Genomic DNA, 16885 nt, shown 5'->3' with positions numbered 1-16885 from the left:
TTTTAAAATCTGATTGAGGTGCTAAAGAAAATCAAAGAAATTATGAAAATTTTCTTTCTTTTTAAGTAATGCCTGCAAACAATACCTTACCAAAGTGAATTGGTTTTGTTAAGTGTAGTATCCTCAGAAAGGTCTTCGTTATTAAAATAGAAAAAAAATGCCATGAGAGGATTTGTCTCTGAGCTTATTTCCAAACAAAAAATATGGAGAAAATATAGCAATGTTTCTAGAAATGAAGCTATTTAGAACAGAATAAAAATAAATAAATATGAAATATTTGATCACCTAGTAGCTAAATAAATAAACCTTTCCAGAAAGAAAAGGCAAAGCCTGGTCCTCACTGTGTTTTTTTACCTGATAAATTCCCTTTGTATGCAAAACATTTGCATTATTCACATATCCTTGTCTGTTTAAGGCAAGGCCATAAAACTACTATTGGGCTACACAGCCAACAGAGCAAGTGAGTTGTTTGTGTTTCTTCTCCACAGGGCATTTTGTTTGGTCTCAAAAATTTTTTTCTGGCCATATAGAAATAATCTACTTTTGGTGTCATGTGAAAAAACTTTACACAGAAAAATCTGTACTTATACATTCTTTTTTGGGATTTTATTGTGCTAAAAAGTAGAATTCACACCGGCCAAAAAAAAAAAACAACCCCAAACATGCAAAATATTTTTGTGCACACACCTCGAACACACTACATTCCACCATTGAAGATTTTGAAATCTTAAAATTAAAAAAAATCCCAAAGCAAGAGTACCTGGGTTGAAAAGTTAACATTATACAAGCTAGATTCCTAACACAAACACTGCAGACACAAGTCACTCCTTTGCAAAAAGTTAATGTTTATAAGGCTTAAATAAATGTCAACAATGAAGAGACAAAAACCGTAGATCCAAAGTGTACTCCCCACCAGGAAGTATTAAAAATTGATGTTGTAGTACATCTATGATATTAACTTCAAATAGATACCACCTTAGCCCCAAAGTTACGCCAAACTCACAAACACCGAGGGAACCATATTCAAAACTACCTTCTTTTTCTGCTACCTTTAAAATGGTTTTATATTTGTTTTGTGTGTTTGGTAAATAAGAGTCCCTCAGAATCTACACTAGCTCTGAGATGTAGAAAAACCGATTCGATCAATGACCTCCTCTGAATGATGAAGTTGTCCTCTGAGATGTGTCACTTTTCTGTTTAATGATCATGTACTTTGTAGTGATCACGTGTGTGCGTGTGTGTGTGTGTGTGTGTGTGTGTCTGTGTCTGTGTCTGTGTCTGTGTTTGCGCGCGCACGTGTAAACCCTTTTAAAAAACTCTAAACTCTAGGGAACATTTTTTTTCCTTTCCTCGAGACCAGTCCCTAAATATGTGTTGTTTTTGTTTTTGTTTTTGTTTTTTAAAGAAAACCTGCCTAGAGCTTTTCCGTACAGTCAGCAACCTCCTTATCCCTGTATATTTGAACTTTCCCAAAATAACAGAAAGCTCCAAGGTACTTGTTGGCAACTCCTGAAAAATCTCCAGTCACTCCCAACAGATTTGACTGTCTGGTACTTTTTAGATTCACTTTCTTAAGGCACCACAGAAGAAAAGGAGGGCCCTGTGGTAGGAGCATGTTCACATCCCTCCTGGTGCTCCCTCGGGGACATGGCTTCACCCTTGGGAAAAAACACGGGCCTCCTGCTAGGGATGCATCCTGCCGTTTCTCTCTCCCTCAGGGAGAAGGGACACACACTGGTAGAAAGGCAGTCCCCTGGAAGCCTCAGTTCTCCGAAGAAAAAGTGTTCTAATGCATTCTCATAAAACATGCAAAGAGAAAATCCAAAACAGGAGAGAGGAGATAGTAGCAGTGAGTTGGAAGAGTGCCTAAGGATTGTGTGCAAGTGAGAAACACCCGGTCAAACTGCCTACTGCAATGCCTTGTTCAATGAGCGTAATAGTGCATCCTAAAGGGAAAGAGAAGGTACCGTTTCTAACCTCGGAAACTAACAAGCTTCTCTCTTTATCACCCAACAGCTTTAAAATGCTTACTTAACTCAAACTATCACCAACATTTGAAAGAATTTTGAAGACTCAAGACTATTTCAATAAACATTTCAATAATTGCTAGATCAACTCAGCTCCTACATTTTCAAAACGTCGGCCAAAATGGCAAATGAGTACGTATCGGTCCATCTTTCCCTTCCAGCAGTCAACACAACTGTACATAACCAGTGTGCTGCACTTAAAGGAACATTTGTGAAGGACGGCGCAGCTCGGAGGCGGGAGGTCCTACCAACACTCGCGTTTTTACGGAGGCTGGCAGAACGCAAGGTTCCTCCTCCCCATCCAGAGTTTGGGCGTGTTCTCAGCCCATCCTGCCATCCTGTTTCAGACACTGTCTCTCCCTTCTTGTCCACAGGTCGTTAAGCCTGTTGGGGGAAGGGGTGCTGAGGAAGACTTCGTAAGTGAGCAGTCACGGGATTGGGAGTGAAATACATGCACAAGACCGAACATTCATGCTCACGAACTTCATGAAGCAAAACAAAGGCTCGACACAACCCGGAGTCGCTTTAAAAACCTCCTCTCACACACAGCAGAGCAAAACTGGAAAAACCCAATTACACTTTCCCATCAAAATTCAAAAAAGAGCTAAACCTTCTGGGGACATAGGATGTTTTAGACGGAAAGAAGGTGGCTGAAGGGCCTTCTTTTCTCAGCTGTCTGCAGCATGAGCCAGAGCCCTTCCTGAAGCCCTGTCAGCTGCCCAGCGGCTCCCAGAAAACACCTCTTAGACGCCTGGACTCCCTCAGCACGCTCGACTCTGCTCAAGGTCTGAAGAAGTCTGATGCTCAGAGGTAGCTCCATGACGCCAGTAATAGAATAACACTTCCTTTTTTGGTGAGGAAAGCCCAATCGGTCTTAGCTAACAAGCCCTCAGCTATGGCTCTAAAAATACCCCGCAGCAAGCACCGCTTGGCACTTCATTCTGTTTGCCAGAGAACTCCACAGAACGTTTCAGATTCTCCATAACTGCTCTGAGCTCTGTCCCTGCTCTAGTGACCTCGGGAAAGTGTATCGCTTCAAGAAGATGACTTTTTGTTTTTCACTTTAGAGTTCTTAGAATTCTGTCCCGAACGTCTGAATTACAACTCCAGCCTTGGATTAATTACTAGCTTGGTTTAGGCATCTTCGTTTGGCTTCTAGTCTGAACTATGCAAATACACGATCTGTGTGCAGAAGGAAGGACTAAAATTACACTTCAAAAGGGCTCAGTAGCTTCCTGTCTTCCCCCTTTCCCCCCAAAAAGAAACATCAGCCTCCTTGAATCCTTTGTCGCCAGCAGCAGGAGCAGCTCCCGGCCTGTCCGCGTCAGACGCTCCGGGCTCTCTACACATTGATGGCGTGTGCGTGCTTCTTGCACAGGGGTTTGTCCTTCTTGGAGTAGAATGGCTGCCCCTCCAGATTCACGTGGCAGACCTGGGGACAGAGAACAGACGGCCATGAGGCAGGCCCTGTCTCTCCTCACTACAGATTCTTAATGACGTAAGCAGCGTAGATGTTCGAATTATGGCATATTTAAGGCTTCCAAAGAGGAACGTGGAACTAAATTCCAATTAAATTAAATGGCAGACACAAAATTTGCAAGATGAAGATGACTGACCAATGCTATCCAAAATTTACAAAAGGGGCACCTGGGTGGCCCAGTTGGTTAAACCTCTGGCTTCAGCTCCGATCATGATCTCATGGTTTGTGAGTTCAAGCCCCACGTCGGGCTCTGTGCTGACAGCTCAGAGCCTGGAGCCTGCTTTGGATTTTGTGTTTCCCCTCTCTCTCTGCCTCTCCCCTGCTCACGCTCTGTCTCTCTCTCTCTCAAAAATAAATAAATAAAATGTTTTTAACTTACAACCAGTAAATTACAAACCAGTATAGAATCATGAGTCAATATCCACAGAGTTGATTAACATCCAAGGAAATAGCAAGTGTAAATTAGCAAACACATCAAAGAAGATGATCCTCATCAATAAGTAAAGGAAAAATAAATCAAAATCTCCATGAGAGACCACTAGGTATCTATTAATCTAACGAGATAAAACCAACAAACCAACAAAACCTCCCCAATCACTTGCTACCATTAATCTTACATGACTGTAGCCAAAAAGTAAAAAAAAAAAAAAAAAAAAAGAAGTATCTATCAACAGTCAACGATGCCAAAAGGGAATCAAGCCTACTTGTGCACTGCTAGGGACACAGCTCGGTGAATCAGCTCAGTCTTCTGTAGGGAATGTGGCAGCGGCACTGAAAAGGAGCCATAAAGATGTGCCTGCCTGCCTGGTACCACTGGGGAGGAGTTTATCTTATAGAAACTATTGCACAGAACAACGTGTGCTGAAGCAAAAATTCACAACCACTAAAACATCTCTCTATAGGGAGGTAACTAAGTAAATTCTTTTGGTACATTTTCCAATGGAATGCCATCATGCAAAAGATAAATCAAATATGGAAAAGTGTATGCAGGGAGATATTATATGAAAAAGGCAAAATTATACATCCACATGATGACAACATATGAGGGCAGTTTGAAGATGGAGACATCACAGAAAGAAGAAAGCTAAGTAACATTTGTTGAGGCTACTATGGGCCAAGCAGGAGACCCGACACTCTATATACATCATCTCATTTAATTACAAAATCTTTTGGGAAGGTATAACTTTTTCTCATTCCACAAGTGAAGAACTGTGGCTCAGAGCCAAGTGTCTTGCTTAAGTCAGAGACCTAGCAAGTTATGGAGTTGGGACTCCATGCTAGATCTGCAAGACTCCAGTTTCAAGCTCATTTTCCCTACACCTCACAGCAAAGAGGAGTTATACTTACCTGAAATTGTTCTGGGCTTATGGACTTGTATAGAGGTAGCCCTCCATGTTTGTTGGACTAGTCGTATATACAGGCTGGCCCTGGGTGGGCAATACGCCAATGTATCAGAGTCAGCTGGGAGGTCACATTGGCTGGGATGGGCCCCAGTGTCATAGAGGTCACTGAACATTTCAGATGGGGAGAAGAATTGGGGACCACATTCAGGACACTGACATCAGAAGGAGAAGTGTAGGTGCCGTTCCCACACAGAATGCATGAGGATAGAGAAATCACCGTCTTGAGGTGAGTGTAGGTCAGTGAGCATGTGGCCACTCCAAGACAGTTGGAAAGAAAAGTGGCATCACGGTGGGCCCACGTGCAAGTCCCTAATGACCCAGTTGAGGATGTTACACTTGGGATCACACAGGGCTGCCAATGGGCCCCAGAAACCAATGACCTAGAAAAGTGACTGAAAATATCCCAGGTGGGTACAGTGATATTGAGTGTAACCACGCTCTTATGTGACCTCAAGCTGCTGGTGAAGACAAGCCCAAAATCCAACAGTGAGGTTGGTTTCAGGGAAGACAGAAAGGCAGCTCTGGAGTGAGTTCTCACGGAGCTGCCTGTCAACATCTGGGGTTCTTGTTCTAGTCTGGGACAATGCTGGCTACTTGTGAGAACTTTGATACAAGTTGGAGAGCGTGTTGGGGACTAAAGACCAAGAAGTGAGGAAGGGCCAGAGCTTCAGGGGTGACTCATTGGTAAGAGATGGAGCCGAGGGCAGAAAACATCATAGAGAGGTCATGCTCATTGTCTTGGGCTAGGAGACCCTGTATGGGATACAAGGTGGCTTCGTGGTGGAGATCCCCAGACTACTCAGCAGAGGGGCACAGCAGGGATGGTCCAACCCCCAGGCTCCATGGTCAAGTGGCATCAGGGCCTGACTGGGAAGGAGTGGGGGTCATGGACAGTGCTGGAAGGCAATGAAATGGGCCAGCTACAACAGCTCCTATGAGGGCTTCCTACAAAAGTTACACCCCTGCCCCCCCCCCGCCCCCCCGATACCCACACCAGTGAGGAAGATCTAGAAACCCAACAAGACTTAGAGGAAAAGAGGGGCCACAGTAAGACACCTTTGTCCCACATCCTTTCCATTGGAACTCAAGTGCCAAAGCCAGACAGGAGCTTAACCTTCATCCTGACCCACACAGCCCTTCTCAGCCATCATTTTATATGCATGGGACTTTAGAGGGGCTGTCTTCTCCTGTTCTTTAATTGCTCATATACGTCAGCTTTGCTTTCCTTTCAAGATTCCAAACTCCTTGAAGGTGGAGACTTGTTCTGGGATACTCTTGTAGTCCCCAAGCTCAAGAAATATTTGGTAAATTGAATTAGTCTAAAGTTATGTGCTCTCCTGAGATCTAACTGATAGGAAAACAGCATATCAGCTGGGAGAGCTAGTTTTTGATCTTCTTTTCTTACTAGGTTTTTTTTTTTAAGTTATAGGAAAATATACGCTCATCAAAGTTGATTTGGAAATATAAAGTGGTGGATAAAGGACCCCCTCCCCACAAAAGACCCTCACAGTTTTCCAATCAAAAGATAGCTTTCCAAAACTTAAAACCAAAACCGTGCTTCACTTCGATATATCTAAACAGGGCAGTGAGCGCCACACAGGACCACTTTGGAGGAAGATGTAATGATTCACCACACTGATTCTCCAAAGAACAGGATGAGCCTGGCTTCTTTGGGTGGATTCTTTGGGCACTGCGATGGGTCTCTCACACCTGACTGGGATTTATTTGCAATCTCAACCTGAACAACCCATGCTTTACTGCTTCTTCTGGTCTCTCTCTGGGATTTATGCCACTGTGACCCTCAGCCAAACACAGTGGGCTTGAGAGAGGAGACCCATGCTCACCCCTCCATGTGACACAGACCTCTTGTTATCCTGCCCTCAGAGAATAGGCCTTCTGTGCCACTGTCTGCCCTGGACCTTCTCCAAGTCACTTGGATTCTTCTGGAAGTTGGGTAACCAGACTTGCAGGCAGCATCTTAGGATAAGACAAGCCATGGCTTGAATATAAGGGTCAGACAGCTCTATGTGCCTTGCTGAGCCATGGCTCTGTAGGGGACAACCCAAAAGCCAATATATTCACATTGTTACTCCTTTGCAGAGGGGAGGACCTGGTGTATTTAAAGGACCCTAAAAGGCAAGGAGAAAATCTATTCCAAAAGCTGGAAAATCAGTGTTTAGATTGAATTGTGTGTTTCCTTCCCCAAATTCATACGCTGAAGTCCTTACTTCCAGTACCTTAAATCTACCCAGCGCAGGGACACAGTGGTGACCTTATTTGGAAGTAGGATCTTTGCAGATGTAATTAAGATGTAAGTTAAATGAGGTCATATTGGAGTAAGGCGGGCCCTTAATCCAATATGACCAGTGTCCTTATAAGAAAACGAGAAGCGTATAGAGAGACACACACGCAGAGGAGAACGCCATGTGAGGACACAGGCACACAGAAGGAAGGCGGCCGTGTGACCATGGAGGCAGAGACAGAAGTTCCATAGCTGTAATCAAGAAACGTCAGAGATTGCTGGCAACCACCAGAAGCCGGGAGAGAGAACGTGGCCCTTGAATTTGCATTTCTAGCCTCTGGAACTGTGAGAGAATACATTTCAGCTGTTGAAGCCATCAGATTTTGGTATGTTGTTGCAGCTGCCCTAGCAAACAAACACACCGAGTCAATACAGTGCACCCCATGAATGGAGGCGTGGAAACCTGAAGCGCATTGCAGTAAACTTCATGGCGAGGGTTGTCCTATCTCCTCAGTCTATAAAAATTGCTCAAGTTTAAACTGCATGGATATTTCATACATTACCACACTTTACCTTGGCAGCTCTGGTTTTAAAAAAAAGAAAAGAAAAAAGGAAGTAGTAGCAGCACATTAATTTTCCCAAATAAAGTTCAGGCAATTGCAGACTCACGTGACAGGACTTTCTCAGGGCTGAATATTCCCTAAATCTAAGGCAGAGTCTAAATGTCGGTGACTTCTTGCTGTGTCTCCTCCCCAACCTGAAGCCCTCGGAAGGAAAGTGCCAATCCCATGGGAAAAATGACCTGGCTGTTTGGCAGAAATAAATGGCACGTGGTTAATAGTTAATCTAGGGTTTATCTCCTGGCAACTACATATCAAGAACAAGACCATTTAGGAAAATAAAATGATACTCAGCCCCAATTCCTAAACATTCTCTCAAAAAAAGCCTTATCTCAGCTTTTCATAGGATGAGTCAACAAGCTACAATCTGGTGTTTCACGGCGAAAATTTGGGGGAAAACCCTTAAATCACTTCATCATATCTAACACATCTTATAACCATAGGAAACCAACCATCTCTATTTTAACCCAGGCATCATTCACTGCTCCCAAGTATTTTATTTATTTGTTTCTTTCTTTCTTTCTTTATTTTTGAGGGAGAGAGAGAGACAGAGCATGAGCAGGGGAGGGGCAGAAAGAGAGGGAGACACAGAATCCAGAGCAGGCTCCAGACTCTGAGCTGTCAGCACAGAGCCTGACACGGGGCTCGAACTCACGTCGTTGCTCCCAACTGTTGAGAGCACTGCTGGTGAGGCCAGGTGCTGGTCTGACAGACCCTGGGAGGACACTCTGCTGTCCTTATGAGATGGAGAGTAACAAAGCCACATTGCTTTATGCATACTTATTAGTAATAAAACTTTGCCTGACTGTGACATATCAAGGCATCACGGTACTTGCCAGCTTTTAAAAATGACCAGAGTATCAGAAGGCCAGAGTTGAAAGGGGTGTAGAGGGTTGGTCACCTGGCCCCACTAGGTCCCTCCTGCCCCTTCTCAGAAAGTGAGAACCCCAGGCTAAAAACATACCGCACAGATGAAGCAGGTGTCATGCCAGGTGTGGCCCAGGGCTTCAATAAACTTGTCTCCAGCCTCCACAGGGAAATCACAGCCATGACACTTGGTGCTGAACAGATTGACGTAGTCTGAAATGAAAGGCAGAGTGAGGACCTGGCATCCAGGCAGGCTGGGAGAAGCATCCTGGACGCACTGACCCAATGCCAGGAGAACACCCCATATCACTGAACTGGGGCAGTGGGTACAACCGAACTGGTTACTTGTCATCCTGCAGACAAATGTTTAGTTACATGATTGGGTTTCTTTCCTTTTCAATACTTTGTCGTGGTGTTGTATGGATTCAGGCTTAGTTGCCACTCTTGGCTGGTTTGATTTGCAAACACTTTCTGGATCTGTCACTCACTTTCTGCAGGGTGATTTTCTCCTCTGTCTCTGTCAGCTTTTATAGCCTAAACCAACCAATCCCAAAAAAGAAAAAAAAAATCATATTTCCCAATAGCTATGCTTAGTTTGGAAGAAGGAGAGCCCTTAACATTTTTAGGAATTATAGTATGTTCTTTGGTTGGAAATTCTTCTGTCATTGGGCATTTGTGTTGATAACGAATTTTCACTACTAGAAACAATATTTGAACTACTATGTTAAGACATGGCCCCCATCCCCCACCCCAGCCAAAGAGATAATAATACCAAGTGTTATTTGTATAATGCTTTGCAGCCTACCAAGCATTCTCACATAGATAGTATTATTTACTAGTATCTCAATGTCATGGTCTATGTATAAGTTTGTATTAGCTTTCTTTCCACCCTCAACACAGTGCTTGACACACAAATCCATACCCAACACATACGTGTTGAATGAAGTCAATGAATAAACTTAATCTTCAAAAATCATCCCTCAGAGATGGAACTATAATCATTTTTTGTTTTGTTTTGTTCTGTGGATGAGGAAACTGAGGCTCACCAGAGTCACACAGCTGAGACACAGTGGGCCCATCCTTCTCCAACTCAGGAGCTGCCTGTCTGGGTCCCAGGGGCAGCTGTTCCACTGCACTCACTGTAGAACTCTTCCAGATTCTTTTAGAGAAGTTAGATGCCTTTTACAAAGCCTTCATTCCCCTAGAGGTACACTTGTCTCTCCACAGTTGGCTTTTCATTTTATCATTTTTCTGCTCAGTTCTCCTTGGGGACAGTGAGCCTGTTTGCCATTGTAGGCCACATGCGGAGAGGCAGTGAGCCACAGGGTGTTATGAACTTGGGTTCTTTTTGTTTTGAGAGAGAGAGAGAGACAGAGTACGAGCGGTAAAGAGGCAGAGAGAGAGGGAGACACAGAATCTGAAGCGGCCTCTAGGCTCTGAGCTGTCAGTACAGAACCCGATGTGGGTCTCAAACTCGTGAACCGCGAGATCATGTCCTAAGCCAAAGTTGGACATTTAACCTTAACCGACTGAGCCACCCAGGCGCCCCATGAACTTGGGTTCTGAAGAAAGAAAGCACTGAGCCCAAGTCCCAGATCTATTCAGGAATTGTTCATACCTGGGACAAACCACCCAACTCCTCAGTGTCTCATCTTTCAGTACCTAAGTTGTGGAGTGGTTGTACAGATTAAATAAGATAATGCATGTGAATGTACTTGGCACACTCAGAAATAGTGGCTCTTACTGTGAATGTCTTTATAAATGATAAAAGGAGGGAAGGAAACGTGATCCAAGTGTCTATTATGCACCGGTCCGATATTAGTGCTTTCCTAAGTTTCTTGGTGAATCTTCACAGCAGGTCTGTGAAGAAGTATTATTCCCATTTTAAAGACGAGGAAACTGGCCATAGAGGTTCCAGCACACAAGCAGTAGGAGCCTGATGGACTCCAAAGTTCATTCTCTTTCCACAACTTTATGCGGTCTTCAGTTATCTATTTGCCATTGAGCTTTGATAAGTAATATCTCTTGCGTATTTTTTCCAATGTATGGTTTTCCCTTTGGGGTTTAATTACAGTTTGTCATGCAAATGTCGTTATAAATATCACAGTCTGTTAATCCTATCTCTGACAGGATTCTTAATTTGTTTGGTGGGCAGAAATCTATCACCTCACCAGAGCAAAGAAAACATTATTTTGCTTCCTTTACAAAGTTACAGTTTACAGTTGACTCTGTGCTCTGTAAGAACTAGTGTGGGTGAGAAACAGGATCATAGGCTACCCCATCTCCATGGGAGGGCCAGCCCTGCACCCCCACTTCTGACTTCTCTCTCATTACTCCCAGCCTCCAGATGCCCTGGGCTCTGTCTCTCTCCTTTACCTCATCATGCCTGTGTATGAACCAGGCCCTGGGCTTGGAAAACCATCCCCACTTTGTCTACCTTGGATCTCTACAATCCTTTGAGCCAGGCCTTCCTCCTGGGAAGCCTTCATCCTCTACCTCAACCAAGAAAGACAAGATGACCTTCCTGGGGGGCTTCTCTTGGCTTCCCTGCCTTCTCAATCCATTCATTCATCCATTCAATCATTATCGCTGGACTATCCATTTATGTTATGGCATATCACATGATGATGTATCTGCTTGAGGTTTTTGAGGACAAGGACCCATTCCCAATGCACAGTGTCTTTCATAGGAAATGGCACATACTTGATGGATAAATGATGAATGGAAAAACAAAAGAAATGTTCGGAAAACCTTATTAAATACTGGTTCCTTTTCTTGTTGTGCAGCCTAAGATTAAGCTCTTAAAATGGAACATCTAGTCTTGCCTACTGATCGGTTTTTCTGTTTTATATTTGATTCTGTATGGTCTTAAGAAGTGCCTGCCACTTTGTTTTAAAATTTGGTAGCACAAGTCTTGGCCCTAATACATTTTTTTGAAGTTAATATATTTCTCATTTATCCTAAAACAATGAGAATATAATTGGAAGTAAGTTTGTGCATGGGTCTTTCCCACCAGGAGCATAATCTAGCTCCTCATTTATTTATTTCTTACTTTATTTCTCCTATTAGGTCTTTATAATTTTCTTTGACTTACTTTCTTATGCCCCAAGATGAATTCATACCCTGTATTTAATGGATTTTATTGCTATTGTAAAAGGGTTTCCATCCACCAAATCACAGTTGCTCTCTGTTGAAAAAGGGCTTAGCGCTTTCCTAGAGCAGTCGTTCTCAAACAGAATCATCTCGAGTGTTCACTAAAACACAGATTACTGGGCTCCACCCTTCAGAGTTTCTGATTCAGCAGACCTGGGGCGAGACCTGAAGATCTGCATTTCTCTGATCCTGATACTGCTGGTCTTGGGATCATACCTCAATTCTCAAACCTAACTGAATATAGGATCATCTGTGTGGGGGGAGAGTGATGAAATTCTGCATCTGTAGGTCTGAGAATTGATCTTTCTAGTACCTTTATTTTTTTAATTTTTAATTTTTTTAGTGTTTATTTTTGAGAGAAAGAGCATGAGCAGGGGAGGGGAAGGGAAAGAGGGAGACACAGAATCCGAAGCAGGCTCCACGCTCTGAGCTGTCAGCACAGAGCCCAACACGGGGCTCGAACCCACGAACCGTGAGATCGTGACCTGAGCCACAGTCAGACACTTGACCGACTGAGCCACCCAGGTGTTCTTTATATCTTTAAAGTTTCCCAAGTGGTTGTGACACCCCACCAGTCTGGGTCACTGCTCCAGGGCAGGCCCCTCCATGAAGGGCTGACCTTCCTACCTCTCTTACTTACGTGCAAGGTATCATATATAAAAGTGTCAGCTCATCATGGCAATTGATGAAATCTTTTTGAGTCTAGATCCTATCATTCTGGCATTCTCCCTTCTGTGTCTTCTTCCAAGTTGCTGATAAAAATGATGACAAGAGATACCACCTCACCCTCATTAGGATGGCAGCTACCAAAAAAACACAGCAAAATTTGCAAGTGTAGGCAAAGATGGAGTGAAATTGGAGCTCTGTGCACTGTTGGGATTGTAAAAGGGTGCATCTAGTATGAAAGTTCCTGAAAGCCTCAGAAAATGAAATACCACATGACCCAGCAATCCTACCTCTGGGTATATATCCCCAAAGAATTGAAAACAGTGTCTTTTAGGGGCACCTGGGTGGCTCAGTCCGTTCAGCGTCTGACTCGACTTCTCATGGCTTGTGAGTTCAAGCCCCACATCAGGCTCTGTATTGACAGCACAGGACCTTCTTGGGATTCTCTCTCTCCCTCTCTCTGCCCCTCACCCACGTTCTCTCTCTCTCTCTCTCAAAATAAATAAAGAAATAAACTTAAAAAACAAGAAAACAGGATCTATGGACACCCATGTTCATAGCAGCATTATTCACAATAGCCAAAAAATGGAAGCAACCCAAATGTCCATCAGGTTTTTTTTTGCCGGGGGGTGGGGGCTGGTTACTATGGAGAGGGACAGTGGTGATAGTGGAAATCTGTCGTTCTTTTGCAAGCCTCAGACACAAATTATGGAAGTTGTAATGCTCTCAGCCAATGAATAATAGCAATTTGTATTGACACAACTGCACACTTATCCATTATCTACTAATTATCTAACAATTATCACCACGCACTCATAAGAAAGGAAATGACATCATTATCTGTTCCCTTTTACAGATATGGAAACTGAGGCACAGAATGACTCAGTAACTAAGTCATTCAATTAATAAGAGCTAGAAAGAGAACTTGCCAGTATACAAGAACCCAGGAAATTTCTTTTCTAACTTATTGTCAGGGGAAAATAGTTTTAGTCTACTTTGCTTTTCCCCTTGAGGAACTGGAATGTTTTCTCCTTTCTGATTTTAAAGTAAACTAACTTACTGTGTTTCTCTTTCTGCCCTCAAATTGGCTGCCCAGTCACTGTTGCTCTGTTATTCTTCACAATCAGCCTGCTTGCTTTTCCCTTTTCTGCTTGGTGTCGATTTTCTAGTTCTGTTGTATTAACCTTCATGTCCACGTTACCTTTGTTGGAACCTGCCTCAAACCCTCTTCTGAAAAAGGCAGGCTATGCATAAATGAGTGAGTGAGTGAGTGGCTGATTAGCCAGGACAGCAAATCTCTAGTAGAGTGCTTTGTCTTCAGAATTTACAATACTTTACTCCAAGTTTAAGGTAAAATGTAACATTTGGGGAAAAGAGAAACTCTGAATTCAGACAGGGAGATCATAGGACTCTGGAAGAACATGAGAGGGGCAGGGAAAGGGGCTTTCACGTGTTTGATGCTTTACACACTTTCTCAGGTTAAATCCTCACTACAACTCATGAGGCGGGTGTTCATATGCCCCCTTTTTACAGATGGGGAAAGTGAGGCTCAGAGAAGTTTAATAACTCACTCAGGGTTACAAAGCCCGTCCAAGGTGGAACCTGGGACAGAACCTAATTCGAAGTCCAGAGCCAAAGCCTTTTCAGACTCGACCTTGTGGTCTCCAGATCAAAATCATCTGAAGGGTTCCCAAGTGGTTACAAGATGCCACCTGTGATCCACATATTTGGTGCAGGGAAGGGAGCAAAGATTGAATGTGGGGGGGAAAAAAGAAGCTATAGACCCGACTCCCAGAAAACCATGATTCTGCCATTTGGAGCCTCCTGATGGTCCCATGTGAACAGACAAAGGCAGGAGTTCCCCGTACCTGCCCCATTCTCCCACACCACCAGGCCTCCCCGCAGCACAGTGGTCCTACCTTTCTCGCAGTAGGGCTCCCCATCTTCCATGTGGAAGAGGCTATTCCCAAAGGGCTTTTTGCAGGCTGCGCAGACAAAGCAGGTGGTGTGCCATGTCTGTCTCAGGGCATGCATCACTTCCTGGGGGAAAGAGCCTCAGCTCAGGTCAGAAAGCTCCCGGGGAGAGAGGAAGCTGGGCCTGCTCTCCCTCACCAGGCCCTGGCTACTGCTGGAGCATCCCAAAGAGGAGCAGGACTAAGTGGGCCTTGGACATGCTCAGGAAAGGCCTGGGAGTGGAGGGGTGAGGGCAGTGGCAGAGGAGTTCCTGCTCATGCAGCACTTGCTGGGTACCAGGTTCTGTGTCAGAATCATCTGGAAGGTGGTTACCTAAGCTGTGATTCTTAACCCTCCCATCAAAGCTGGTGAGGAAGTACTGCTTATGGCTGCCATTTTCCCAAAGGAGCATGGAGGGGGGGGTGGTCAAGGCCATATGTGGGTGCATGGCAAGGTCAGTCTATGAAGTGATAACTTGTTTTGCAGAAGCTCTGCCGACGCTTCAAGCTGTGTGGCCCGGGGCATGTAACCATCTCTCCCTTCAAGTTCATTTGCTCCCCAGTCCCTTGGTGGCAAACCAACTCTCTTGTAGGGATAGAAAGAGAGTTGTTCTCTCTCTGTTAGCAGCCCCTTCTTGGCTTCCTAAGGGGACCCCACAATCCTGGGGATGGGAAGAGACTGGTGGGGAAAATACAGGGTCAGAGGAGAGGGATGCTGCCCACTTACCCCCATGATTTTCGTGTTGCATTTGGCACAGACTGGGGCAAAGAACTGCTCATAACAGCGCTCGCAGTAAACGTTGCTCTGCTCCTCCACGAAGCACACGTCCGCCAGGGAGGTCTTGCAGTAGGCACAGTTAAACTCCTCCGGGTGCCAGGAACGGCCCATGGCTACCAGAAAGGGGCCCCTGGAGAAGCAGAGAACAGCACCAAGCTTGAGACCCCCCCAACAGTATTCATGCTGTGACCCCATAACCCTGACTTTTGTGACTGTTCTAACGAACTAATGTGAAATTCAGAGAAAGCTCTATGCAAGAAGATATTCGTTGTTGCATCAATTACAATAAAGAGAAAGGGGAAAGCGGCTCAAATATCTGCAAGTAGGGGACCAGGGAAGCATACTGTAGAATATCCATTCAGTTGACGCCTGATAATTATAATACGAAGAGCAAAGATGACCACGTCAATGGTGGAAGTTTATTGAGCGCTGACTCTGTGGCACTACCTAAGAGGAAATGTGCATTTATTGACTTATTTAGTTCTTACAACAATCCTAAGAAGTAGAATTAGAGTACCCATTTTCAGATAAGGAAACTGAGGCACAGAGAGGTGAAGTAAGTTGTTCAAGGCCAGTACAGTAGACCCAGTATATGAGCCTGCGTTGCCTAGTTCCAGATTAGCAGTCGGAGCAGTGGGACTACAAGGAAATGCTTTAAATTTAAATTTTTACTTTTTTGAATTAAAAAAAAAATCTTTTTATGTTTATTTATTTTTGACAGAGAGAGAGAGAGAGAGAGAGACAGAGCATGAGCGGGGGAGGGGCAGAGAGAGAGGAGACAGAATCTGAAACAGGCTCCAGGCTCTGAGCTGTCAGCACAGAGCCCGATGCGGGGCTCGAACTCACAGACCGTGAGATCATGACCTGAGCTGAAGTCAGACGCTCAACTGACTGAGCCACCCAGGTGCCCCCTGAATTTTTTTTTTAATCTTTCAGTTTATTTATTTATTTTGAAAGAGAGACAGCACAAGTTGGGGAGGGGCAGAGAGAGAGAGGGAGAGAGAGAGAATCCCAAGCAGGCCCCGCGGGGTCAGCACAAAGCCTGATGCGAGGCTTGAACTCAAGAATCATGAGATCGTGACCTGGGCCGAAGTTGGATACTTAAGCGACAGAGCCACCCACATGGCCCACTTCTCTGAATTTTCTAATTCTTCTCTAGTGAGCAAGTGTACTTTGTTTCTTTCTTTTTCCTTTTTCTGTGTTACTTTATTTTTAAATAAAAATGTATTTATCACATATATAAGCTTACCTCCCAAACACACACATACTATAAACACACTATGTTCCAACAAGTATCACCTATGGTCCATGAAATGACTTGTTTTCCTTTTAGTGTAGTAGATGCCCACCAAAGCCCTGAGCAGCACAGGCCTGTCTGTGGAAAGACCCAGAAGCAACCCTGAAGGAAAGCTGGGTCAAAACTAGCACTGTCAGCCAGCTTGCAACATGCCCTATAAACCTACTGACAACAAGACCAACAATTCCCAGAACCCGGCCTTAGCCCAAGGGAGAGGTCCTGGCACCAGGCACTGCGCTGGGAGCTTCACTCACTTACCTCATGGAATTCTCCTGACTCCCCAGGGATGTGGGTGTCACACAGGTATGGAAGCTAAAGCTCAAAGGGGGTCAGACTAGGTGGCAAGCCAGAGGTACCCGAGGCTGCCCCGCAGCCTTCTTCCTATACCTGCCCTCCCTCC

General features: G+C 44.5%; 1 protein-coding gene across 7 annotated transcripts in view; it reads right to left on the bottom strand.

The window, feature by feature from the left end:
- Positions 1 to 579: 579 nt before the first annotated feature.
- LDB3 (LIM domain binding 3) overlaps positions 580 to 16885 on the bottom strand; it is a 64017-nt gene continuing 47711 nt past the window's right edge. For all 7 annotated transcript variants that reach the window (XM_040485626.1, XM_040485625.1, XM_040485629.1 and 4 more), the window contains 4 exons: positions 15138 to 15318; positions 14378 to 14498; positions 8737 to 8852; positions 580 to 3459 (listed from right to left, as the gene is read on the bottom strand). In XM_040485626.1, coding sequence (XP_040341560.1) covers positions 3370 to 3459; positions 8737 to 8852; positions 14378 to 14498; positions 15138 to 15318 — 508 coding nt within the window. In that variant the 3' untranslated portion in view covers positions 580 to 3369. The remainder of the gene's footprint in view (positions 3460 to 8736; positions 8853 to 14377; positions 14499 to 15137; positions 15319 to 16885) is intronic.

This window comes from Herpailurus yagouaroundi, unplaced genomic scaffold (assembly GCF_014898765.1).
Source record: "Herpailurus yagouaroundi ecotype Mexico unplaced genomic scaffold, PumYag 163, whole genome shotgun sequence".
NCBI classification, from domain to species: Eukaryota; Metazoa; Chordata; class Mammalia; order Carnivora; family Felidae; genus Herpailurus; species Herpailurus yagouaroundi.
Note: the sequence above shows the minus strand (reverse complement) of the source record. Positions and strands in the feature narration are given on the sequence as shown.